The sequence below is a fragment of the Struthio camelus genome, chromosome 3, assembly GCF_040807025.1.
Source record: "Struthio camelus isolate bStrCam1 chromosome 3, bStrCam1.hap1, whole genome shotgun sequence".
NCBI lineage: Eukaryota > Metazoa > Chordata > Aves > Struthioniformes > Struthionidae > Struthio > Struthio camelus.
In genome coordinates, this window is record NC_090944.1 from 94466635 (window position 1) to 94489873 (window position 23239).

At 41.3% G+C, this 23239-nt stretch overlaps 1 protein-coding gene across 4 annotated transcripts; it reads left to right on the forward strand.

Annotated features, from left to right (window-relative positions):
- Nucleotides 1-1557: 1557 nt before the first annotated feature.
- On the forward strand, nucleotides 1558-22059 carry UNC93A (unc-93 homolog A). Of its 4 annotated transcripts, XM_068939175.1 has the most exons (11): nucleotides 1828-1877; nucleotides 2389-2428; nucleotides 4948-5097; nucleotides 7205-7305; nucleotides 8013-8194; nucleotides 8984-9213; nucleotides 11832-11960; nucleotides 14688-14905; nucleotides 16039-16174; nucleotides 17621-17752; nucleotides 21496-22059. In XM_068939175.1, exons 5-11 carry the CDS (start codon nucleotides 8037-8039, stop codon nucleotides 21834-21836), a joined length of 1344 nt encoding a protein of 447 aa, XP_068795276.1. In that variant the 5' UTR covers nucleotides 1828-1877; nucleotides 2389-2428; nucleotides 4948-5097; nucleotides 7205-7305; nucleotides 8013-8036; the 3' UTR covers nucleotides 21837-22059. The 4 variants fall into 4 exon arrangements, with proteins under 4 accessions (XP_009684312.1, XP_009684461.1, XP_009684555.1 ...); XM_009686017.2 differs by lacking the exon at nucleotides 7205-7305 and having other exon boundaries at nucleotides 1558-1877; XM_009686260.2 differs by lacking the exons at nucleotides 7205-7305; nucleotides 8013-8194 and having other exon boundaries at nucleotides 1785-1877.
- The last annotated feature ends 1180 nt before the right edge of the window (nucleotides 22060-23239 follow it).

Here is a 23239-nt window from a genome sequence, read left to right on the forward strand (position 1 = left end):
AGCTTAACTTCAAAATGCTTGTATCCCTCCCTAGGCTAGAATTAGCGTCTGTGAACACCCTCACAGATGTGTCCAGGATTTGAAAGCTGACTGTAGTAACATCTATAATAAGCCCAACACTTTGAGGAACTGTTTCTCTGTCTCTTAAAAGTTTATGGGTGACCTTGGCTGGTATCACATCATCCCATCCCAAATCAACTCCTGCCTTTATTGTAGAAACAACATAGGTTATTTGGACAGCAGGGTCCAACAGAGCAGACAAGTATTCTGCAAGGGAAGGCTGCATAGTCCTACAGTCAAGCTTTGGCCTGCACCTTCTCCACTCTCGGTCAGTTTCGACCCCTCTTCTACCATTAGCTGGCCACAGCACAGAAGGCAAGACATTTCTCCTCCTTGAAGGATGCATAGTGGAGTTGCAAAAGGGTCTAGCGAGATATTACGAACAATATGGGAGTGGGGAGAGAGAGGGCCCTTCCTGCCAGCAAGACTAAAAGCAATGTAATAAACTGTGAGCTGGGAACGCATCTAGGGATTTTCCAGTGGTTCCTCTAAGAAGCAGAGAGTCTATTGGCCTTCGGGAGAGCAGTGGAGGAGGGAAAAGCAGAGACACAAAGGCAGGGTGATGACCAAAGAGCAATAAAGCAGTAAGGGAGGATAGGCTACATCAAGGACAGAAATCAAGACTGAGAGAGACAGTTGGATGCCTCTGGAGAAAGAGAGAGGACATCATCAGGTAGGATTCAAACAGAAATAGCATATTAATGTCTTTTGCAGCCATGCACGTAGATGGGTCTTGGGAGAACAGATAAAAGAACAGTATCTACGGATACATTGCAAGGTGGAAAAGGAGCAGAGTTTGAAAAGAAAGAGAGGAAAGACAGCCCATTTGGAGATGTGAGCTGAAGTGCTCGAGTAGGGGGAGATTTTAAGACCTTTAGAGGAGCACAGGAGGAACTCGTACTGCTGGGGCCTTTACTGAATGAATAGTAGTTATTGACACCACAAAAATCACTGTTTTCCTCTGACTTTGTGGGCAGAATGAGTCCACTGACTGGCAACTCCCCTCAGGTCCATCTCCCAGGAGAAGACAGCTTTTACCTCTTGATTTATTCAGCTCAGTATTATGAATCTTACCTCTCTGGAGTCCTGACCCTCTCTTGACATTTAATAGTCTGTATTTTCTAAGACCATCAACCACAGGCAGCTGCAACCCAGGCAGCACTCACCTGAGTGGTGCTGACGCAGCCTCACAAACACCAGAAGAAGCCAGAAAATATGTGACTCGGGCAGTACTGAGCACAGCCCTGAGGAAGTGGGTGAGCTTAACCCTGCTGAGGTAAACTCCCAAAATCAAGAACCCTCTGTCAGGAACGGCACAGCTTTGCAAGGCATGTATGTCACATTTAGCCATTCCTGCCTGAACTCCAAAATCAGCACAGCATCAAAGCTGTGGGAGCAGGGAAGAGCATAGCAACGTGGCCAGGCTTTCACAATAAGGAAGTGAACACTGGGTAGGCAGCTTGCACTAAGGAGTCCTGAATTTTAATCACCCTCTTTTCTTCTGAATGGAAATTCAGACATTGGAACACTGCAGGCGTTTCAGGACAGGCTAGTTCCCTGTGAGAGAAGGACTTTGGGAAAGAAAGAGTGGTCGCAGTAGAGTTAGACTTGCCTGGGAATCTCGAAGGAATCAGCCATGCTCTCCTACACCGGCTGGAAACTGTGAAAGATGTTTAGCATCTGAATTATTTAATGTTGCCTGATGATTCAGCTTTGTTTTACAGGTACTCCACTCTCTGGAGAAGTAATTTATTTCTTTAGGACACTCACACTGCTGCAGCCTATGAAGAGTGTCTTCTGTTTGACAGCCTCAGAAGGTGAGTGTATGGGTTGGTGGTAGATACGTTAAAGGAGGGTCTTGACCACCACACAGTAGGCTCTGGAAGAAAATTCAGGGCTCATCTGTTTAACAGAATGGATTCTTTAGGACTGTGCAGTCTCCTGGCTTTGCCTGTAGGGCTGCTTAGAGACAGAAGCCCACATTTAAGAGCTCCAGCACAAATTATTATGCTAAGGGCTTTGTAGTACCACTACAACTGCAGACAGTAGGCTCAGTCCTCATCTGTAGTGCCCTCACCCTGGAAAAAGGGCAGGAATATCTCTCCAAGTGGGAATACGCAAACTCTGTCACCACTCTCTCCTCATCTCATCCTCGTGTTTGGAGGTATCCATGAACAAGCACTTGTCCTCTGCAACTCCTGCTCAGTGGTCAGCTCCTTGGAGACAAGTGCCAGATAGGTCTAGCTGAGAACAGATCTTGCAACACTTGGCTATATTATGTGCAGGCCAAACCATTACCCAACTGGTGTGTACTCCTCCTTTCCACAGGCAGACTCAAGGAATCCTGGGCAAGACAGAGTAGCCTTTGGTGAGTAGTCTGAGTTTTGTTGTTTCTTGTTAAAATAACTGCCTAAACAATATATGCCTAAACAATATAGTTAACCAGTAAAGAGGGAGAAATTAAATGATAATGAAGCGCTCACAGACACACACACACACACACACACACAAATAACTTCTGGTTCTCTAATGTTTTAAGCAAAGCCTGCACCCAGTTACATTCACCTTGGAAATAAAAATAGTTGGCTGTAGGATGGAGTCATGAATTTAACTAGCCTCTTCCATCTCCCACTTTTGTGATCACCCAGAATTTGGTGACTATGCAAAAGCTAAGACCAAAATACAGTGTGCAGGTACTGAGGCTCACTTAATCTAAGTTAAACTGACAGAAAGAATGAAAGATGTGTCAAGGGTGATGCACAGCAGGCCTGCTGGAGACACTCGCTGCATGGTACCAAACGAAGAGCTCCTCAGCCTTATCAGATTTCCTCCGTAAAGATTCTGCACATTCCTAAGGAGAGGCTCATGACCAGGCAGTTGGATAACCCAGAGCTCTGGGAAAGGGTTGTAGAACAGGCCTAAATATCTTTGATCAGTCAAAAAAAGAAAAAAGCAAACAAAAAACGCCATCTCAAAAATGTTCTTTAGTGGTATGTTGCTGAAAGGAGGCAGCTGAGTTAGGAGTTAAGAATTCTTCCAGAACAGAAGTGCTGATCAGATAACCTATCCAACATGGCACTTTAAAAACAGTGTCAAGTCAGAGTTTTTTTAAAAAGCCTTCTTATCACCATTGCTAATGCCAACAAAGAGAATTAAAATAAAGCCTTTAAAATTGAGTATGCTTTGCACTATCCTTGGTGTTTGCATCTGCCTGAGCAGGTGATAACTATACTTTTGTTTGGAATAGATATTATTTGTATATTTTCTTAGTGGTTTTCATCCCCTTGATCTCAAACTCCTAGAATTTTGCAGACTATTTTTAAAGGATCCAGAAAAGAAACAAGCATGTTATCACCAGGCATAAATTTATTATGCAGGGTTACGCACTGGAAGTTTGCAGAGGTCCATAAACCTAAAAAGGTTGGAATTCACTAGGCCAAAGTACCACCGGTTTGCTTTATAAACCGTATAGAAGGTTACAAACACTGCAAAGCAGGAGTAGCACTGTGATCTAGTTGAAACTGTTTGTACACTGAGTGTAGTAGTCTCTAAAATAAAAAGCCAGTATTTCACTATCTAGACTTGCAATATAGAAGACCATTAACAGAAGAGAATTAAAAGATTATGTATTCTGTGCTAGTTCATGCAAGAAGATTAGAAGACAAAATAAGAAAATGAAAAGGCACATACTGGAATTTTCTCCAAAGCAGAAAAAAGCTGTGACCTCTTTAATGTATTTAATGTATTAATACATTAAAACTTCTGCCCCTCACCCCCGAAGATCCCTGTGGGAAGCAAAATTGTGCCATCTAGTGGGGTTTAGACCAAATCTCAATTGTATATTCCCACTAGCGACTGCAGACACACTACAGACCACGTCTACTTTATCATGTTTAGCTTATGGCATAGGTTTCTTGGCTCCCTAGTTCCAATCCCTCCTCTACTGCAAAAAGTATTTGCAGATGGTCTATTAGTCCTGCCCGGCTTAGTGGCAGACAGAATTTTGTGTGTTCAAAAACTCTGTCAGCACTTGTAGGTTGGTCAATATAGCACTGACCAAATAGGCAACGCAAATTCACAGGGGCAGGCTCTGAAACAGAAAAGCTGGGGCAAACACTAGAGGTTGGTGGCAGGGGGAAGTTTTTTACTCCGTAAACCGGGAAGCACTGGGAAGATAAAAAGGTAAAATACATCCTGCAGAAGTTTGGGGCTTTTTGGCAGGGGCAGGAGGACAAGGGATGAGAGCAGCTGCTTTTTTGTTTATCGACTAGACCCATATTTCTTCTTGGCTTCTGAGTTGATGGGAAAGATCAGGTAAATGATCTTCACACGTATGACTTGGTAATGCTGGAACAGCAAAGCCATAATAGGATTCCAAGATGGAAGAAAAATCTCCTATTTGCCAAGATGCCAGCAACCTTATTTTGATGTGCTGCATAGCTATAGAAATGGTGTATGCGGATTACACTTTAATATAAACAATCTAGTTTGCTAGCAGTGTTTTGCAAACATGGTTAAGCAATAAGCATAATATAGATTTTAGTACAATCTTTTAATCTTTGCCCTTTATTAATTAGTGTACCTTTATAGTGATAGGAAAGAGCCACATAATGCATGACTGCAGTGTTATAATTGGCTTAAGTACTGCAAGTGACTTATATGCCTAAATATCAAATACAAACCTATACAAAAGTCCTTTGAGAGCATTCATTATTGCCTCACAGTCACAACAGGTGAATGAGTAACACTCTTATAAGGAGTTTTCATTATCAGATAAAGCAAAGTTCATTGGCCAGTCCTCAAATAATTAACAACACTTTCCACTACGTATGCAGTGAGGAGTGACCTTTTCCAACAAAACATAAGCTGTTTATCTCCCTCTCTAAGCATCTCCTGGAATACTTGGATCAACTCTGTGCACTGACAGACCTTTTTATTGTATGAATCAACATGGAAAGGAATCTTAAGAATGTTTTGGTCATCTCTTTTGGATTTTTACTTCTCTTTACTGCTTACGGAGGGCTGCAGAGTTTACAGGTAAGTGGAGCATCTGCCTCTAGTTGGCAGGACAACTAGCCTGGAAAGGCATCAGGCCAGCTGGTGCTGTGAAATATGAAAGCCTTTCCATGGTTTCTGCAAGAAAGCCATGTACTTCTTCTTTTTTTTTTTTTTTTAACGAGGTAAGTTAGGACATCAGCTTGGCAAAGGTTCATATCACTCACCCAGACTCCATAGCATCTACTACATATTTTATTCTAACAGTTTTCATATAGTTTGAATACTCATGCCGGACCGTTCTTTCCATCCACAAAAGCTATATGAATAAAAATTAAATTTCTGTGAGATTCTTCTCATGAGAAAATACTGCAAAATGGAAAACAAATTCCATTTCAGAAAAGGCTTCTTTGGAATGTTTCTAAATCTCTGTAGTTCTATTATTATTTTATAGCAATGTAAAATAATAAAAATGTATGTGAAATGAACTAAACAATGTACATATAAAATAATACAGTAACTCTTGATGTCATGATATAACAACAATCAAAATATTATTTTATAAAAAAGACAGCTGTCACATGTACTGACTTTAACATCTTAAAACCCAGTAGCAGAGATGAGTTTCTAAAATGACTTGAAGACTCAGGTAACTAACAGAGCTGGCTTGTTTAGCACGGCAAAAAAAAAAAAAGGTGACATTATTGATGTTTATGAAAGCTTCAGGGCAGAGAAACACAAGGAGGAACTTTCAGGCTAGAAGGCTGTGCTGGTCCAATAACAAACAAATGGACATAAGTTGTCCATGAGCAAGTTTAGACAGGATACTGAAAGGTGACCCTGATCATTTGGGTTTTAGACCAATTTTGCAACTGGTGTAAGACTCTGTATGCTTTAAAGATAGAGCTGGATAAGTTTATTAAAGCTTCTAATCTTTTTATAAAATGATACATTTGCCTGCAACGACAAGGGGTTGACCTCATTTCACAAGGAGGTCCCTTCCAGTCCTATACACCTGTTTTCTTTTCCTAGACCAGTTTCTGCTCACTGAAACTGTCAAATTCCAAGCTCAGGGCAATTCTGCAAAAACAGTCCCAAAACGGATAGACATGTTAGGAGCTGGGCAGACTAACAAGAGGGGAAATGTCAAATGCAAGAACCATGGGTCAATCACACCATCCGAAACTATGAACCGTTCCAGGAACAGTCCTGTAACATAGCTTCCCTCACTGCAGCAGGAGGAAGTGGTGCAGATTCAGAAAATAACCCTCTCCTTTCTCCATTTTGTCTTGGTGGTTAAGGAGGACTTGTTGAGACACAATCAGAATTAAGTTATTTTACTTTATTGTAGCCTGAAAGAGAAACATTAAAAATGCACATCATCTATTTCAACATCCTCCTCCCTGCCAAAGAACCTTGGTAAAAATTAAGCTAATCTTACGATTTTGGAGGCCTAGCTCCTAATTTTTAAAAGCTGTAGCTGACAAAAACATGTGCTTGATATCTGTGTCTGAAATAAGATCTCTACGATCAGGAAGATTCTCTGCGTGTCTACAAAACGGCTATTTCAATTCCAAAATATGTTGACACAAGCATTGCCTAATAGAGAAAATTACCTCCTCACACCACTGTCCCGATGCCTGCTTCCCGCTGCGGGAGCTGTGTGGCTGCTGATGTGGCTCTGCTCCACTGGACCATGACAAACAGCACGGAGCTCAGCAGAGTTCACTGCTGCTACTGGCAGCTGTGGTCTCCTCCAGGGCTCTCCAGTGTCACCTCCCAGCACCAGTTCCTCCTTCAAGAACCTTATAGGATCATGTTAGCTTTTATGAAACCAAACAGGAAAATGTTGATAAGAAGAATTTGGATGTTCTCCTTTTTACTTTCACATTATCAAGATAATATGAGAAATATTTTGAATATAAAAATACAAAATCACAGAATCACAGAATAATTGGGGCTGGAAGGGACCTCTGGAGACCGTCTGGTCCAAAACCCCTGCTCAGGCAGGGTCCGCTAGAGCACATTGTCCAGAACTATGTCCAGTCAGGTTTTGAATATCTCCAAGGATGGAGATGCCACAACTTCTCTAGGCATCCTGATCCAGTATTTAACCACCCTCACAGTAAAATGTTTTCTTGTGTTCAAGTGGGATTTCCTGCATTTCAGTTTGTGCCCGTTGCCTCTCATCCAGTCACTGGGCACCACTGAGAAGAGTCTGGATCCAGCTTCTTTATACCCTCCCATCAGGTATTTTGACACACTGCTCAGATCCTGCCTTCGCCTTCTTTTCTCCAGGCTGAAAAGTCCCAGCTGTCTCAGCCTCTTCTTGTGTGGCCCTTCACTGGACTTGCTCCAGTAAATCCATGTCTTTCTTGTACTGGGGAGCCCAGAATTGGCAGAGTACTCCAGATGTGGTTAGATCATGTTAGATCAATAAAATCTTATCCTCCCTTGTGAAAATATGTGTGATTCAACTACTTTCAACTACAAAGGGCTATTATGAGCATATTAGGTTTTTTGGACCTTGACCTCCAAGTTTAAAAGTGATCAGACCTGTTGTTAAAAGTAAAGAATCTTTCACTGCTGCAAAAGTCAGCCCTTGCAATATAGATCTAAGGAAAACCAAGAAAAGAGGTTATTCTTCACTCAGCTTGCTCTCAAAGAAAATTTCAAATTAATTGAATTAAATCATCTAAAATTTGACTTACCAGAACTTTGAATCTGAGCCCCAAATTCACAGTCCTCAGCTGGAACTGGATCAGATTTTCATAAATGGCCTATCCTTGTGAGGGAAACCATAAATCTGTAATCAGATTGTTTTGGGGAAAGAAGATAGTAATATCTATAACCAGCTCCAGTTTCTGTATCTCTTTCTGTCTGAAGCCAGTCACCATACACGATAGTATCATATGTCTGTGGTAAAGTCTGTGTGAACCATTCTTTTGTCTGTGCAGAGCAGTCTCCACTCAGAAGAAGGAATGGGTGTTGCTTCCCTAAGTGTTATCTATGCTGCTCTTATCTTCTCATCCATGTTCCTCCCTCCAATCCTCATCAAGAAGCTGGGCTGCAAGTGGACCATCGCAGGATCTATGTGCTGCTACATCACATTCTCCTTAGGCAACTTCTACGCTAGCTGGTACTACTGTTCAATTTCAATGCTTGAACTCTGTCCATTATGTTTGGACTAAATAACCATCAGGGTGAAGTTCTATTTCTACCCAATTCCTACTCTACTTCCATGTTGTGGATTTGAAAGTTGGATGCTACCCGAAAGGGGTCACCTGCAAGAAAAAGGGATAAATCCAGTACCAGGTAGAGCAGAGAGATGAAAAGACGCAAAGAGTCAGAATGAATGCATCCATCCATCCATCCATCTACCTGAAGCTGCTTTTCAAATTTGTGTACGTAGCAGAGATTTCCCTTCAGGAAAGAAAAAGGAAAGAAAGAAAGAAAATCAAAAATTTCGTTTAAAATCCAAATGCCTTTTAAGACTATTTTGGAAAAGACAGAAGGCGAGGCTGTCTTTCAGGTAGTGCCTCTGGGAGCACAGGAGGAGGTGAGCTCCTGCCTTGCCCTTTCTGAGGTGAAAGGACAATTCAGTTCTGGTCTTCAGAGAGAGGGGGACATAATTCTGCAGAGGAAAGTTGTTGTGATCTGTGTCTTCTCAGGGGCAGGTGCAATCTAGTTCTCAATTACAAGGGGACAGGGCACATGAGCACAGACCTAGCCAGCCCTTGGACACAGCCGGGAGTGCTCTCAGACCCTAAGCTTCGCAAAGTTGGCTCATTGTTTCGTGTAGTAGATTTGTTGAATCACACAAAGGCTAAATGTATTTCTTTGATGTCCTTTTTGCCTCTGGGTCTTTGGGCAGATGATTGCTAGGCTAAGGGATGAAAACTATGCTAAATAAAGTGTTCTTTGGCAGGAACACACTGATCCCTACCTCTGTGATCCTGGGCTTAGGAGGAGCACCACTCTGGTCTGCCAAATGCACTTACCTCACCATTGCTGGCCATTCATATGCTGAGAAAGCAGGAAAAATTGGAAAAGACATTATCAACCAATATTTTGGGATCTTCTTTCTGATATTTCAGTCCTCTGGAGTCTGGGGAAATCTTATCTCATCGCTGATATTTGGCCAATCTTCCAACAAAGGTAAAATATATTTAGATATCATGGCACTTCTTTCTACTATATATACGAACTAGCTCTGGATGGTTAAGAGTAGATCTCTGTAGCTGAGCTAGTGACCCTCCCTCCCCTTCATAGTCAGTGGAAACAGGCGCTCCTGATGTGACTTAGCTCATCTGAAGGAAGATGTCTGAAATAGATCAGCTATACTGCTCTCTGAAAGTGTCTGTTTTCTATCAACTCTGCACCAGCTATAAAGAGAATTCAGACAACTAGCTCAAAAATGGATGTCTGTTGAATTCCTTTTGAATTCCTCCCCTGTGTTGTAAAGCATAGATAGGCTCCTGGCAGAGGCAGTCTTTCAGATCTGACTTTTATTCAAAGTGGATTAAAACTAAAGGCAAAACACTCAGCAGCTATCTCGGGAAGTTTGTACTATTTAATTAACTTTCTGTTTAAGGTTAGTCAAACTGATGTTGGTGCTTACTGGAATTTGGTCAGTTCTGCTTACAGAATTGTCAAGAAGAAATAGAACGAGCTATTGGCAGGAGCCTACATGCCAAGATTCTTCTGTTGTATTTCAGGCTCAGACAGCAGATGCTAATGTAGCTTGAAGAAATCACTCAACAACACTGCCATAATTTCCCATGCTTGTAATTTTCATAAGCTTTAAAAGAGCGGTTGTGAAAATAAATTAATACTCGGACACCAACTTAGAGATTCAAAATGCTACGGTATTATTACTGCACTATCTTGCATGCATTCTTTATCCTATCAAAGTCAAAAGAGGACAGAAGCAGAAGAAGCAGCTTTCCACATATACTGCTACTATAAATAGCAAGAAGTTACCTCTCTCCCCGGTTCAGCTCAATATGTCCTCTGGGATGTATTCAGATAAGTATTAGATTAAACATAAATGTCAGGGTGTTGATATCAAGTTTTAAACCTTGAATCCTTGGGCTTATGGCAGGGTAGTTGTCATGATCCATGATATTCCCGAGGTGTGATACTTGTGAGGAATCAGGATTCCTTTAAACCCAAGCATCAATCGATGAAACACCATCAAAGCCTAATGCTGAAGGACAACATCAAGTGCAACAGAGCCATGCTGACCTAATAACTGAACTGTCCCCTGTCTCAAAAGGGACTAGCCTTTTTCATTTCCTCTTAAGGAAGAGGTAGCCAAGACATGGTGCAGATGTGGGATCTGCACAGACTGCAACCATTCTACCTTTCCCTACCTCACAACTCACGTCATGTTAAGTGGTGTTAATAAGAGGATTAAAATCCTCCTTGTCCTCCTTGTATATCCCCTTCTAGTTTCATATCTAAGGAGGTACTTGTGAATTCTAAGAAAATTCTAACTTTTATTTATTTACTATTATTTATTCTGGATTTCAGGAAATGACATGCTTCTGGGAGGTATGCCATGAACAGCTCTCAAAACCAAAGGCCTTGTATATCTGCACAACAGCAGTGGCATGAGCAGTCACGCAATAAACTTCCCAACTCTGCCTTGCCAGTGACCCTCAATTCCAATCTGGGGAGCTTTCTGGGTGAGAGTAAGGGTCTCTAGGGCACTCAGTACTTTGCCTCAGGCATGTACTTACACTTGACATCACTGCATCCACACACAGCAAGGCAAGGTACACCATGAGGTAACACTACAACAGAAGACACTAATCAATATAAATTATGATACTCATTCTTTCTCACTCATCAGTATTACAGCCTTATTTCCAGAAGAGCAAAGCAAACCCTGCCTTGCAGCTTCCATATCAGTAACTGCATGTGCATCTTCATCTTCAGATGATTTATGATCAGATAGAAAACTAGTTTTACACTCTTCCATGCTTTACTATTGTGACTCATCTTTTGTATGTGGTAACTTTGCTGAGGTTCTGTTGTCCAAAGTGGTGCAGTAATAGCCACTAGCCAAGATAAGGTAATGATCTTCTTCATCTTAATAAGTTTTATCTGAAAGAGTGCAGGAGGAGGAGGGCATGATGTCTTGTGACAGACACTGTGTGTATATGCATATGGATACGTCCTTGACATGTGCCCAGCACAAGACCGAAGGGATTAAACAAAGCAAAGGTCTTACTCCAAACACTGCTAAACTGTTTTATTTTCATGTTCTCAAAGAGTACCAAAGCCAGGAAAAGCTGGTTCCTCGGAAGACTCAACTACAGCTAATTGTAATTTAATTTAATAGAACGAAAAGGTGTCTCGAGGTGGTTTCCATTCCTATAACATATACAGAAGTTACCTGGAGAGCGACCGTGGTTGTAGAACTCAGGTCCAGCTGTTCAGCAATGTTGTAAACTAAGAATCTGTCCTGCACGGTATTATAATTAGGAGGCACAAATACCTACTGGAACTTTAAATACTGAAAATTGAGATTGGATTCTGACTTAAGCCTCTGGATTTAGTCTCCTTGTAACCATTAAGTGTTCTGTCTTGAGCAACCGCTTCAGTTAAAGCAAATTTTCATTCTGGAGTTAAACTTCTTTGATCGTGAGGGATTTGAAACCATGACCATCCACTGAACACTGGATTCCCTTCTCATTATATCCTTGTATGTAGTCTGCACTCATCTAATCTCCTCTCTTCTGCCTTTCTTTTGGTTCTTACTGACTTAGTGGAAATCTCAGAGGAAGACCTGGCATGCTGTGGAGCATATGACTGCATGATGAGTGATGCCACTAACACCACTGGGTCAGCAGGACCCTCAGCATCTTTAATCTACGCTCTGCTAGGGACCTACGCTGGTAAGTAATCCACACAATCGTTAATGAATACTACTGATGCGGAATCTGCTATTTGTGAATGATTTTGCAGACTGAGTTTCTAACTTCCCCCTTCAATCCAATTTGCTAAAAGGAAGTAAGATATCAATGAGCTGTAAACAAACTCCATCCAAAAAAGTTTCAAAAGCTTTGTGCCAATGCCACATAATTTTTGTTTTAAGGAGCATGGTGTGCTTTCCATTTATTTTTCACCTAGAGTAAAGCAGAAGCCCAATACAGTGTCCCACATTGCTTCAGTGTTTCTCTACAAACTAGAATCAAAAGTATTCTTACATTGCAATTAGAGAATTACAGCAGTTTGTCTGGATATACCTGAGATGATAGACAGCTTTACATTCATTGTCTTTGGTATCAGTAACAGCAAACAAGTTACTCAGAGCAGATTTCTATTTGCGCACAGAAGTCTATGGTGCTAACAGCAGCCATGCTAATGGCACCTGAACTAGCTAACTTCTAGCCTTCTGGGAATGCGTATACAGTTCCCTCAGAATTGGCTTCATAATGTCTTACCACACATAACACAGCTTTATCACAAGAACTGTACTGTAATTTGAGGTGGACCTGAACCACAGCTCCCAGAACATACAGTCATTTTGGGAGAGGTTTTTAGTTTCCTGCTGAGATTTTACAATTTCAGTCAATTCTCAGCTCTGATGCTTGAATTATAATACCTTAGTGTGAAAAGCAAAGATGAAGAGAAACACTAGGCGAATTGGCACATCTCTCTTTCATTTAGTAACTACAGCTGCTACAGACCTTCCTTGCATAAGGTTAGAAAGGAATCAAAGACAGGGAAGGCGGATGCTATAAAAACCCGAAAAGACAAAAATGGATATATAAAGATAGCATTCAGTGACATTTTGTAACAATGAGGAAATTTCAAAATGTATCATCTGGCCCAAAATAAATTCTTCTCTGGATAAAGGAGAAGCATCTGACAAGTTGATACGTCACCTTATTTCAGTTAAAATATCTTTGCATTCTCTGTACACAGATGCACTCTTTGCGCTGAGGTTGATGTGCAGAATTTATCGTAAATTCAGACAAAAAATATTCAATCATCTGGTCAGAGCCAGCCCTTACCAAACAAGTCCATCACAGAAAACCCTCTCTCCTTCCCAAACCTCCATTCCTAATTGCTGAGAAAATGCAAAGAATATTCCCCCACTCCCTTTCCAGAGTATGCTGGAGCTAATGTCTTTCTGTTAAAGGCAGGTTTGGCTCACAAGTTCAAATATAAATTTGTTGACTAATATATACAGCACTCCTTTAAGCTTTGCTCACATGAAATGAATGCAACTCCACTGTCTACTGACCCAGTGTCAGTGGGGTCTCATTTTTCTTTTAAGCTCTTAAAAAAAGATATGTCTTTTCCTACCTCAAGGGAAACCAAATAGCTAAATATTTCATTCACAGACATTTTTTAAATGTCTCCTCTATTTAGACACAGATTTGGCACAGCTTTAGTGGAGATAATAATAGATAAGTCTTTTGTTGTTTAGTTTTCTTGAGGAGTGTGGACGTTTCTATCTGTATACATACCAACCACTCTAAAGCCATATAGTTACTTATCTCCTGTAATTGCTCTTAATAAAGAGCAATATAATAAAGAGAATATATTCCCTTTCAGGATAAATGCATGAGAAATAAGTAATACAACAGAATAAAAATTCAAGGCAATTTACTGTAAATCTGATAATGTATTTGGACATTAAAAGAACATACCCATACACAGATACAATACCAAAGGAGCACATTAAACAAGCAACACGGAGGGGAAGAGAGGACTGGTTCTGCTCGTATTCTGTAAATCCACTTGCTTCCATGGATGGATTTCTAGTCAACATCACTAAGAGAGGAGACATAATCACAGCTCACATTGTAATGAAGTAATCAGTTACCACTGTGCTGCTGCTTCTTGTGTATTATGAACCATAATTATCTTCTTGATAACATGAACAAAATCCTATTGATTCATTTGAAAAGCTACAAACAGACCAATACATACACGATCATTTGTTGATTAACTAACTTTCTGCTAGAAAGTTATAGGTTCAAAGCTGTAGCATTCATCTTTAACAAGTAATCCAGCGCTGCTCACTATCATCTTTAAAATAGCACATATTCCTTACTCAAAGCATTGCTTAGAAAAAAGAAAGAAAGAAAGAAGGAAAACCAAGATACACTGGGATCCAAGACAGCAGTTCTACTTCTAGCCCTTTAATTTTCTTTCCATGTATTTGAAGGAAGATCCCCCCTAAGCATGAATAGCTTGGCACTGAAAGTGAATATTCCCCTTCTGTGTTGATTTAAAGCCTTTTGATAGATCCAAAGGGAGCTCTTTACGGCCAGCTCCCCATCCCCGTGACCTCTGACTTAACCTGGAAGGGTGAGCCATCGCCCTTTGTAACAGTGCAGCTGGCCTGGCGGCTGTCACAACAGGCAAGTCACAGTTAAGCAGAGGAGATTTGCAAGGTCTGCCGCTGTATGCAGAAGATGTGAATTTAGATCAGGCCTTCTTGTTTACACAGAAATGGCCTTTACACTGAAGCGGAATCAAATTCATCTGCCAAAACATCTCATACAGAGCTAAGCGCTAAGTCAGAACAATAACAGCAGCAAGCAATTTCCCATCATTCTTCTAGCATTCCTCATTTTTTCATGAACTTTTTTGTTTTGTTTTTGCAGCTAGTGGTGTGCTAGCTGTGTTGCTGATTGTTATATTTCTGGACCAGATCAAATCTGACCAAGCAGAGACTGGGAGAGAAATAACAAAGGCACCATCCTTTTGGTCTACCTTCCTAGCAACTTTCCAGCAACTTAAAGATAAAAGACAATGTCTTCTAATCCCTCTGACAATGTACAGTGGGTTTGAACAGGGATTTCTTGCTGGTGACTACACAAAGGTGTGGATGACAATGACAATGACAAATCTATGTGTGCCTGATTGTTCTTTGTGTCTTACTATTGTGTCTGTGATTTACTCGTTAAATTGAGATATTTTCAATGGCAATTTGTGGTTAGCCAAATTCCTGTTTATTTCTACTTGAATGAACTCTGAGTGACATCTTCGAAAAGGAGAGGCCGGCAGTAAATATGCCCCTTGGAACAGCCTTAAAAAGAACATTGAGGAGATCTTAACTCATCAGTGGAGGCACAGCAGAGAGCTACAGGTTCAAGCTCTTCAGTCGGTTGTAAATAACAACTTGGGAGAAAAGCCAGAAGTCTGCAAAGCTTTTTTATCTTCCTTCCTTCTGGTTTCTCCAGAGTTTGTGTAAGTGCAAGTTAGCAAACACCACATATTTTATTTTGAAGACTTGTACAATAAGAGGACAAACCCTTAAAATGGCTAGTTGCAAGCCCTCACCAGCCACAAATGCAACAGGTTGCAAAACCTGGCAGATTGAAATGGTCAGAACCACCTCTGCTCCTCCAATTTCTCTAGAAAACCCACATATACAGCACGTGTGTTGTCCAGATGTTTGCTGAGAAAGTCTCCAGAGAAAAGGGGCAAACCTTCTGAGCTGTTTATTTGACACTTAAACTTTCAAACCTTAAATATAAGCAGAGGGAAGAGTGCACTTACTGCTGTGTTTGAATGGCTTAAAAGGGGCAATCCATGGCCACTTCTGCTGGCTGAATGTTCCTGTAGGTGAATCCTCTTCACTTCCTGGGAGCTGCTCCATAACAGCTATAGTGCTGACTGTCAATTTTCATCTCATGGGCTATAAAGGGAAGGGCAGAGCGTTCTATGTGCCACCACCAGGAGGTTTATTTGCACAGCAAGCAGCGCTCCAGTTTCTTTCCCTACATGTTACTGCTCTGCTTGCAAGACACCAATCTGGGGACTGGGTTAGGAATATCACTGCTGAAGGCCAGCTATGTCAGTACTCCAGAGACTTGTTAGCAAACTCTGTAGCTGTGTTCCTTTGATCATGTCCGTGCTGGCTGTTTACCAAACATTCAGGCTAAGACCCTTGAACCTCAGCTGCATATTTTCACCAAAGCGAACGTGTCACCACTGTCTCTTTTCTTCCAGACCTATGTAACCTGTGCCCTGGGGATACATTACGTTGGCTTCGTAATGATCTGTTTTGCAGCTACAAATTCCCTCTGCTCTCTGCTCTTTGGAAAGATCTCCCAGTTCACGGGAATAAAACTGCTATTTGCAACAGGTATGTAAAGGTCACTTGAAGGACTGATCACCTCATATGGTATGTCAAATCCAATGCTGTGCCTCATCTGCTCGCATGCAGGACAATGAGTTAACACCACAATGATCTGGAGGCAAGCAGGATTCACAGGAAGAGAGGCAGCACAGTCAACTGTTGTATTCAAGTCATTGCCTTAAATTACTTTGCTGGTGGTGTAGTTCACCCTGCTTCTGAGGGCACTGTCTACTCAGAAACTGCACTACGGCTTTAATGCTTTATAGCTTTAATGCAACTGGTGATAAATAATCTTACAATACAGATGTCTGTATCTGAGAAGGATTTCTCCATCCATGTCAAACCTTCTCACATTTATGGGGCAAAAACCACAGAGAACCTAATAAGAGATACCATTAATTTGAGACTGAGGGTGTCAGTGAACTTAGAAGTTTCAGCAACCAGTCTGATCATTTCAGGACAAATTTTAAAGGTTGAACTGGTGTCATTTTAACTACTTGTTCTATATGGTGAAAAATATGCCAGTGTGTCAGGCTAGAATAACTTGAGGGCCAATAGTTTTCAGGTTGCCATGAGAAGAGATTTGCATAATTAAGAACATCTTTATCTCCGGAGGACACTGTTCCAGTGAGTAACTAGAGACAGAAAAAATATCAAGAAATATTTCATTTGTGTCCCAGTATCCACTAAGTTATTCAGATTGAAGTGTACCTTACTTTCATGAAGTCTGTGCACATCTTTCTAGACATTTCCTCCACAGGGATTTTTAAGCCTGGACAAGGAAGAAGAAATTCAGAGTCCTTCATTCTACAGTCACTAGTTCAGTGTTTCTTATATTTATATGTCTGTACTTAGTGCATGTTTCACTCAAGAAAATCATTTTAGATTTAAAAATAATCAATTATCCAAGAAAATATGGTTTTAGCAATCCAAGACCTCTGAACCCCTCAATTCTCTTGAAGAGGCTTTGGGTGACTAATCTACATTCTGCCTGCAAAAAGAAAGACAGAAAGAGAGCAGACCCTTCTGTATATACTTACTTGTCTCGTCTGGCCCTGAAAGGAAATCTACCTTTAAGGACTACATAAAGAGAAGAGAGCAGTGTTTTCTTTCGCCTGCCACATGCCCCACACCAGGATTCCAAATCTTTCGGCAGCCCCTTCTCCTACTCAGTGATATTTTGTCTTAGTTGTTCCCAATGGCAGTTCCTGACTTTTAGGATAAAAGCCGTATCAGCTCAGAGGATCTCTGAGTTTGAACAGTACTCAGTATGACTAATGAAAGACTGTTAAGGGACTCTGTTGTCTTGTGGTTCATGTGATACCAACTTAGTGAATGAAAACAGAAGGATTGCCTTGTGTTTTAACTGGGGGAAGAACTTGAAAGTATACCTATCTGTCATATCTGTTCTGTTTATAATAATTTGTATTTCTCTTCTTTCTAAACTGACAGCTACCGTTACAAACATTGCCAGTATAATAGCACTACTGCTGTGGAAACCTCATCCTAACCAGCTTGTTGTGTTTTTTGTGTTCCCTGCTCTTTGGGGCATATCTGATGCTATTTGGCAGACACAAACTAATGGTAAGTCCTGCTGACAGTGAAATGAATTCTCTTGAGATATAAAAATCTGCATATTCATATTTATAAGCAACCTGTTCTAGGACACGTGGACATAACAATTATAATGGATTTAAGACAGAACATGAAAGAAATATGGTAGCTCAGCAGACAGTAGCACAAATAAGAATAGATTAGGAATAAACATCTAGAATGCTTATAAAAGCAATTCTTTCCAAGGTGTAGAAAGAGAAACATCCCGGAAGATGATGACAGATACTCAGAATAAATCTTCTGGAGAAGTATAGGTTTTTCAAAGAAAACTACACAGTTCAGAAGAATGATATATTTAGCCTGTCTGTTGTAATAAAGGAGAGTACTCTGAAAAATATCAACTCAAAGCGCAGCAACAATAGATGAAGCAAATAGTCCATTAGGAGTTATCAGAACGAAATTGAAGGAGAAAACCACAGAGAGCAACATTATGCAACCAAGTAAATCCATGATGCATGCAGTTCTGATTTGCTCCATTTCAGAAAAACATATAATCAAATATGATAAGCTGCAAGAAGGCAGTAAGAATAAATAAAGTTAGGGAAGACTTCCACATGAAGGAAGGCTAAACATACTAGGACACTCTATCCTGGACAAGTAATAACTAAGGGAGGCTGTCAGTAATATCATAAATAGTATGAGGAAGTGAATAGGGGATGATTTTTGCACTATTGTCATAATAACAGAACTAGTGGCATCAAATGAAGTAACCGGGCAGTAGGCTTAATACAAATCAAAGGAAATACTTTTTCACAGCATGCACAGTTAAACTGTAGAATTCAATGTCAAAGGATTTATGAAAACCCACAAATGTAAATGGCTTTAAGGGGGAATTACATCACTTCAGTGAGGAAATGTTCTTGGGAGCTGTTAAGCCTGACAATCCAGAGGAATTCTCCAACTCAGGAAGTCCCTACCTTGTGATTGTCAGAATCAGGACGGCATTGGAGGGAAAGATCATTCTGTACTTGTCTCATTTCTTACACTCTTCCCCCGAGAGTCCATTACTGGAAGGATATGGCTGGGCTTCTTGTCTGATGCATTACACCTACCTATAATTTTTTCTTCTGTCTTTCTGTTTTGTGATTATATATGACAGTTCAGATAACGACCTGATACAAATTCACTGCTGTAAGGTATTCTTTAAACTTACAGCTCACTCAAAACTAGAGGAAGTTCTCTTACAGAGAGACTGAAGTATATGCAACTGGAAGGCAGATTCTAAAACGTTAGAGAGGGCAAGAAAGAGCTATAGTCTCTGCTGAATTGAATTACAGTCTGGTAATGATTGCCAGTGAAAATCTTTTAAGCTCAACGCCATAATCTGTGTCAGCAAGTCAGTTAAATGCTTTCCCATCTGCTCACATGTTTTGCTTCCTTATTTCCTGAATAATTTTTTCCTTCATCTCCAGTTCAGATTTGGTTGATACCGTAGGAATATGCATGTGACAGAACTAGCTCATCTGGGCCCGCGTCAGGACAGGTAGCTGGGCCTCCCTTCTCCTTGTCCCTCTGGTTGCTTGAGTAGTTTAGATGACTTTGCCCACTGGGTAAATCAGCATGTTCCTCCTAGAGAGCCAACGGGAAAACACCATGGTCTTTTGTACAGCACTTGCAAGCAATTTCCTTTCCAGCATACGTACAGTCCCACGTCAACAAACAGGGAAGTGAACAGTCAGACTTCTCCGTCCCTTTAGCAGCTCCAGGTCATATCCCTTAGAGGAGAGCAGGTACATATGCCTTTCAAGCAACACCTTCTCATCTTCTCTCATCCTAACACACAGCCTTGTGCCCTTGGTACAATTTTAAATCAACACTTCTCATTACTCATGTTCATGGAAAGATGGTATCAGTGATGATTTGCCCTCTGTGAAATAAAGCAAATTCATTTGCTGCCTCTTCAGCCAACAGTCTTCCTGACTGTTTGTCAAGCTCTTTCTCAAAACTCTTCTGAGAGCCATAGCTCAGTCTCCCACTGGAGAGATTCTCCTGCTTCTCTCTTTCCCTGTAAGCCTTTCCCTCAGACACTTGACTCCTTTGAGAAGGACATTTCCTCACCTAGAACCTTGCATAACTGATGAACTGGAGCTGTTGCTAGGAAAAGCGATTAGGTATAGAAGACCCAATGGTCACAGAATGAGGCTGTGAAATGGTTGCAGTTCCCCCAGAAGAGGTACAGATGATGAACAATGCTTTGTTCTTTCGTAATGGCTAATGAGCTTTGCAGTGTTGTGACAACACTGACCTTTATTACAGTACTATACTGTCCCAAACTCCTGGAAGATATTTATGACAATTTCACATCTTGTGGTTAGCTAGAAAAAAAAAAAGTCTTTCTGTTTGCACAACATCTTCTTTTTCTTCTGTACCGTCAGCTGTTCTGCAGCTCCCAGTAACACAACGGCACAAGTGTTGTATTGTCATACTGAATTATTGAGTGATGACCTTAATCCTTAATAGAGAGATGCAGTGACGTTACTCCACACTGCAGCATCCCAGAACAGGATCTTCACTTTGTCATGCCCATTTAGGACTAAATCTCTTATCCGCTTCATCAGTTTTATACAGGGGTAAGAGCATTAACATCATGTGAGAAACTCCCAGCTCCAAAGACTATGAGGTGAGACTAACATCACTAACATAGTAGTTGCGGGGCTAAGGCCTGTGGTCCTTCCTTTGGCAAGTTCCTATAAATGCTCCTTCAAATGTGCAGCTGACTGGACTCAGTGAGAGCTCTCCACAAATGGAATAGGGCAATCATCAACTTAACCCTGTGCCATCAAATAAGTATCAGCAAGCAAGTTACCCGGTTGCTGTCCAGAGGTTCTGTATGCACCAAGGGTATCATTTTTGCCAACTCATCCAGGAGCAGAAAATTTGAGAACTGGATTATCTCTGAGAAGCAAATCTCCTTCATTTATTAAAACTGAGCCTTCTGATTCAAGTGTTCCCTGTTTATTTGTTTCACATAATATAGCTAGTATGAATAGCACAAGTTGCTACCACTGGCAACACCGTGAAAATCTTACCTGGGAGTTTCCAAAGGCCAAGTTCTAACCAAAACAAGGCATTTTACGTAAACAGTCTCTGCACATTTTTAGGTGGATGAAAGAAAGTATACAGTGCATGCAGGTCCATGCAGATTCCCCCACAGAAATGGGGAAGGATGCCAGCAGAGAGTTCTTTATGGTTCCTTGATCCTTTCTACCCCACACGGTAAAAGCAACTTGGTTCCTAATGACCGTATCCCCCGTTCTTTGAAAGTTTGTAAGGATTTAGTCAAGCCTTCTCAGGCTCCACAGAGCTGTAAATGGAGACTATACCATGTAGAGTACCATTTCTGTCCATTTTTAATTCCTCCTTATTTACCTTCTCACTGGTCAGTGTGAGAACCTTCCCATTTGTGGCTGAGAGTTTGAAAAATAAACTTCCTGTCATCTCACTTCAACAGAAAAGGTCCTTTCATCCTTTCTGCTATTTTTATTCCTCTTTTCTCCAATATTCTATATTTTGTCCCTTTAACACTGTTTTTTTTTAACTTGTTATAACAATTTGTACGAGTGTAAAATGCTCTAAGACAAAACTTGTATTCTCCCTGATCTGACATTTATGCAGGACAGTTTATTTTCACCATTGTAGTCTGTTCACCCCGTTGCAGAAAATACCTGGTTTCAGACTTAACCGTCACAAACCTTGCCTCTCCTTCCTTGCAGGACTCTACGGTGTTTTATTTGAGAAACACAAGGAGGCTGCCTTTTCAAATTACCGCCTCTGGGAATCAGCTGGATTTGTCATTGCCTTTGGTTATAGCACCTTCCTGCAAGTCTACATCAAACTATATATCCTATTGGCTGTGCTTGTGGTGTCTATGGTGATGTATGGAGTAGTGGAATACATAGAAGCCAAGAGCTCTCCTGGGACACCTACTGCTGCAGAAAAGGAAAAAGTAGGATCTCTCGCCCAGGAAACACGCATGGAATCCAATAGAGTCAGAGTAATGGATGGCCAGAGTGATGGCCAGCTCCTACAGACAGTGTCTCCAATGGTGTTCTGAAGTGTACTGTCTGTTTCCAGAAAGAGGATAAAGGAACAGATTTCAAGCTCTGAGTAATATAAATGTCTTAGGAGTAAAATGTCTTAGGATCCTTTTGACATCTCATCCTTATAAGGGAAGAGTATCTGACTTCATCCTTTCATACAGATGACCAACTAAATCTCTTTTTAAACTAATAAAATCTTAATAAATGTAAAAAAAGATTTAGTCCTTAGACCCCACCAAAACTGAAATTGCTATTTAGAACATCGTTATGCATGAACAGTTCACAGTTACAAAATTCATGTGATTTTGCCTACTGTAAAGTCAATAGGGATTTTGCTGCATAGTGTTTCAACACAACATGAGGCAGAAGTTGAGCTAGGAACACCTCTTTACTGAAATGCAAGAAACAAAATCCCACTTGAGGTCACTGTGGCATGAGGCCTTTGCACTTTCACAGCCAGGCAAGATTCCATGAGCCCTGCTTCAACTGAGTGGGCAGCAAACAACCTATGTGCTGCTGTGCTGAGGTCTGAACTCGCAGCAGGGTACAGGTAGACTCACCCTTCTTTACCTCATATTTCACTACTACACAGCATATTATCTTAGCCACAGCAACAATCGTGTTCACAGTGAAACAAAAGCTTTTATCAGTCTGACTCTGACTGTGTGAGGTTAATGACAGCTTATCTAATATCTGTGCTAGCAGTCTCAGTGGACACTAGCTTTGGGGTTTGAAGTTGTGGCAAGATGAATCCATGTGTCTAAAGCCTTCAAGAGCTATAAGCCTGGCAATGGGCAATAAGCCTGGTAATGCTCATTTCCAAAATGCCTTGTGTCCCCTGAAATCCTCAGTCACAGACTGTACTTCCCTAAAGGCATATGAGGAGAATCAAGGGTTTAAGCAAGAGAACCTCAATACATGAGGGACTTCACCAAGTGAGGGACCACCTGTGCCGGACAGGAGGAACGGCCTTGGGGAAGGACAGCCAAGCCATTCCTCACAGAGACTTCAGAGATTCACGCATCAACCCCTCTTCAGGAAGCAGGTTTTAGGTAGCCTATGAATTATGATTCATCTGAAACACCAGAGAGTCAGGTTCATGTAATCAGACTGGAAACATCAGGTAATTGCTCTTAGCAAGCATGTAATACTGTTAGGTTTTAGGGCACGCGACAAAGGTCTGAGCAGCTGAAGGCTCTCGGCCTGCCAGCGCCAACAGGAGGCGGTGGGAGACCAGCAAGGCCTCTGAGGGCCTCCCCAGACGCCAGGAGATCCTCCCGTCTGCGCCCATGAAGGGCAGGCGCCCTCAGGGCCGCCACCAGCGCCACGCGGGACAGGGCCCGTCCTGGCCCACAGCAGGTGACACCATTTCTCCCTTCTGGGCTCCCTGTAGCTACGTTTTTGCTGTGCAGCTCAG

Coding starts and splice junctions, on each gene's coding strand:
- UNC93A (XM_009686017.2), top strand. CDS start 5,011: ATGGAAAGGAATCTTAAGAATGTTTTGGTCATCTCTTTTGGATTTTTA. Junction 9,214..11,831: donor TGGCCAATCTTCCAACAAAG/GTAAAATATATT, acceptor TTACTGACTTAG/TGGAAATCTCAGAGGAAGAC. Junction 16,175..17,620: donor AAAACTGCTATTTGCAACAG/GTATGTAAAGGT, acceptor CTAAACTGACAG/CTACCGTTACAAACATTGCC.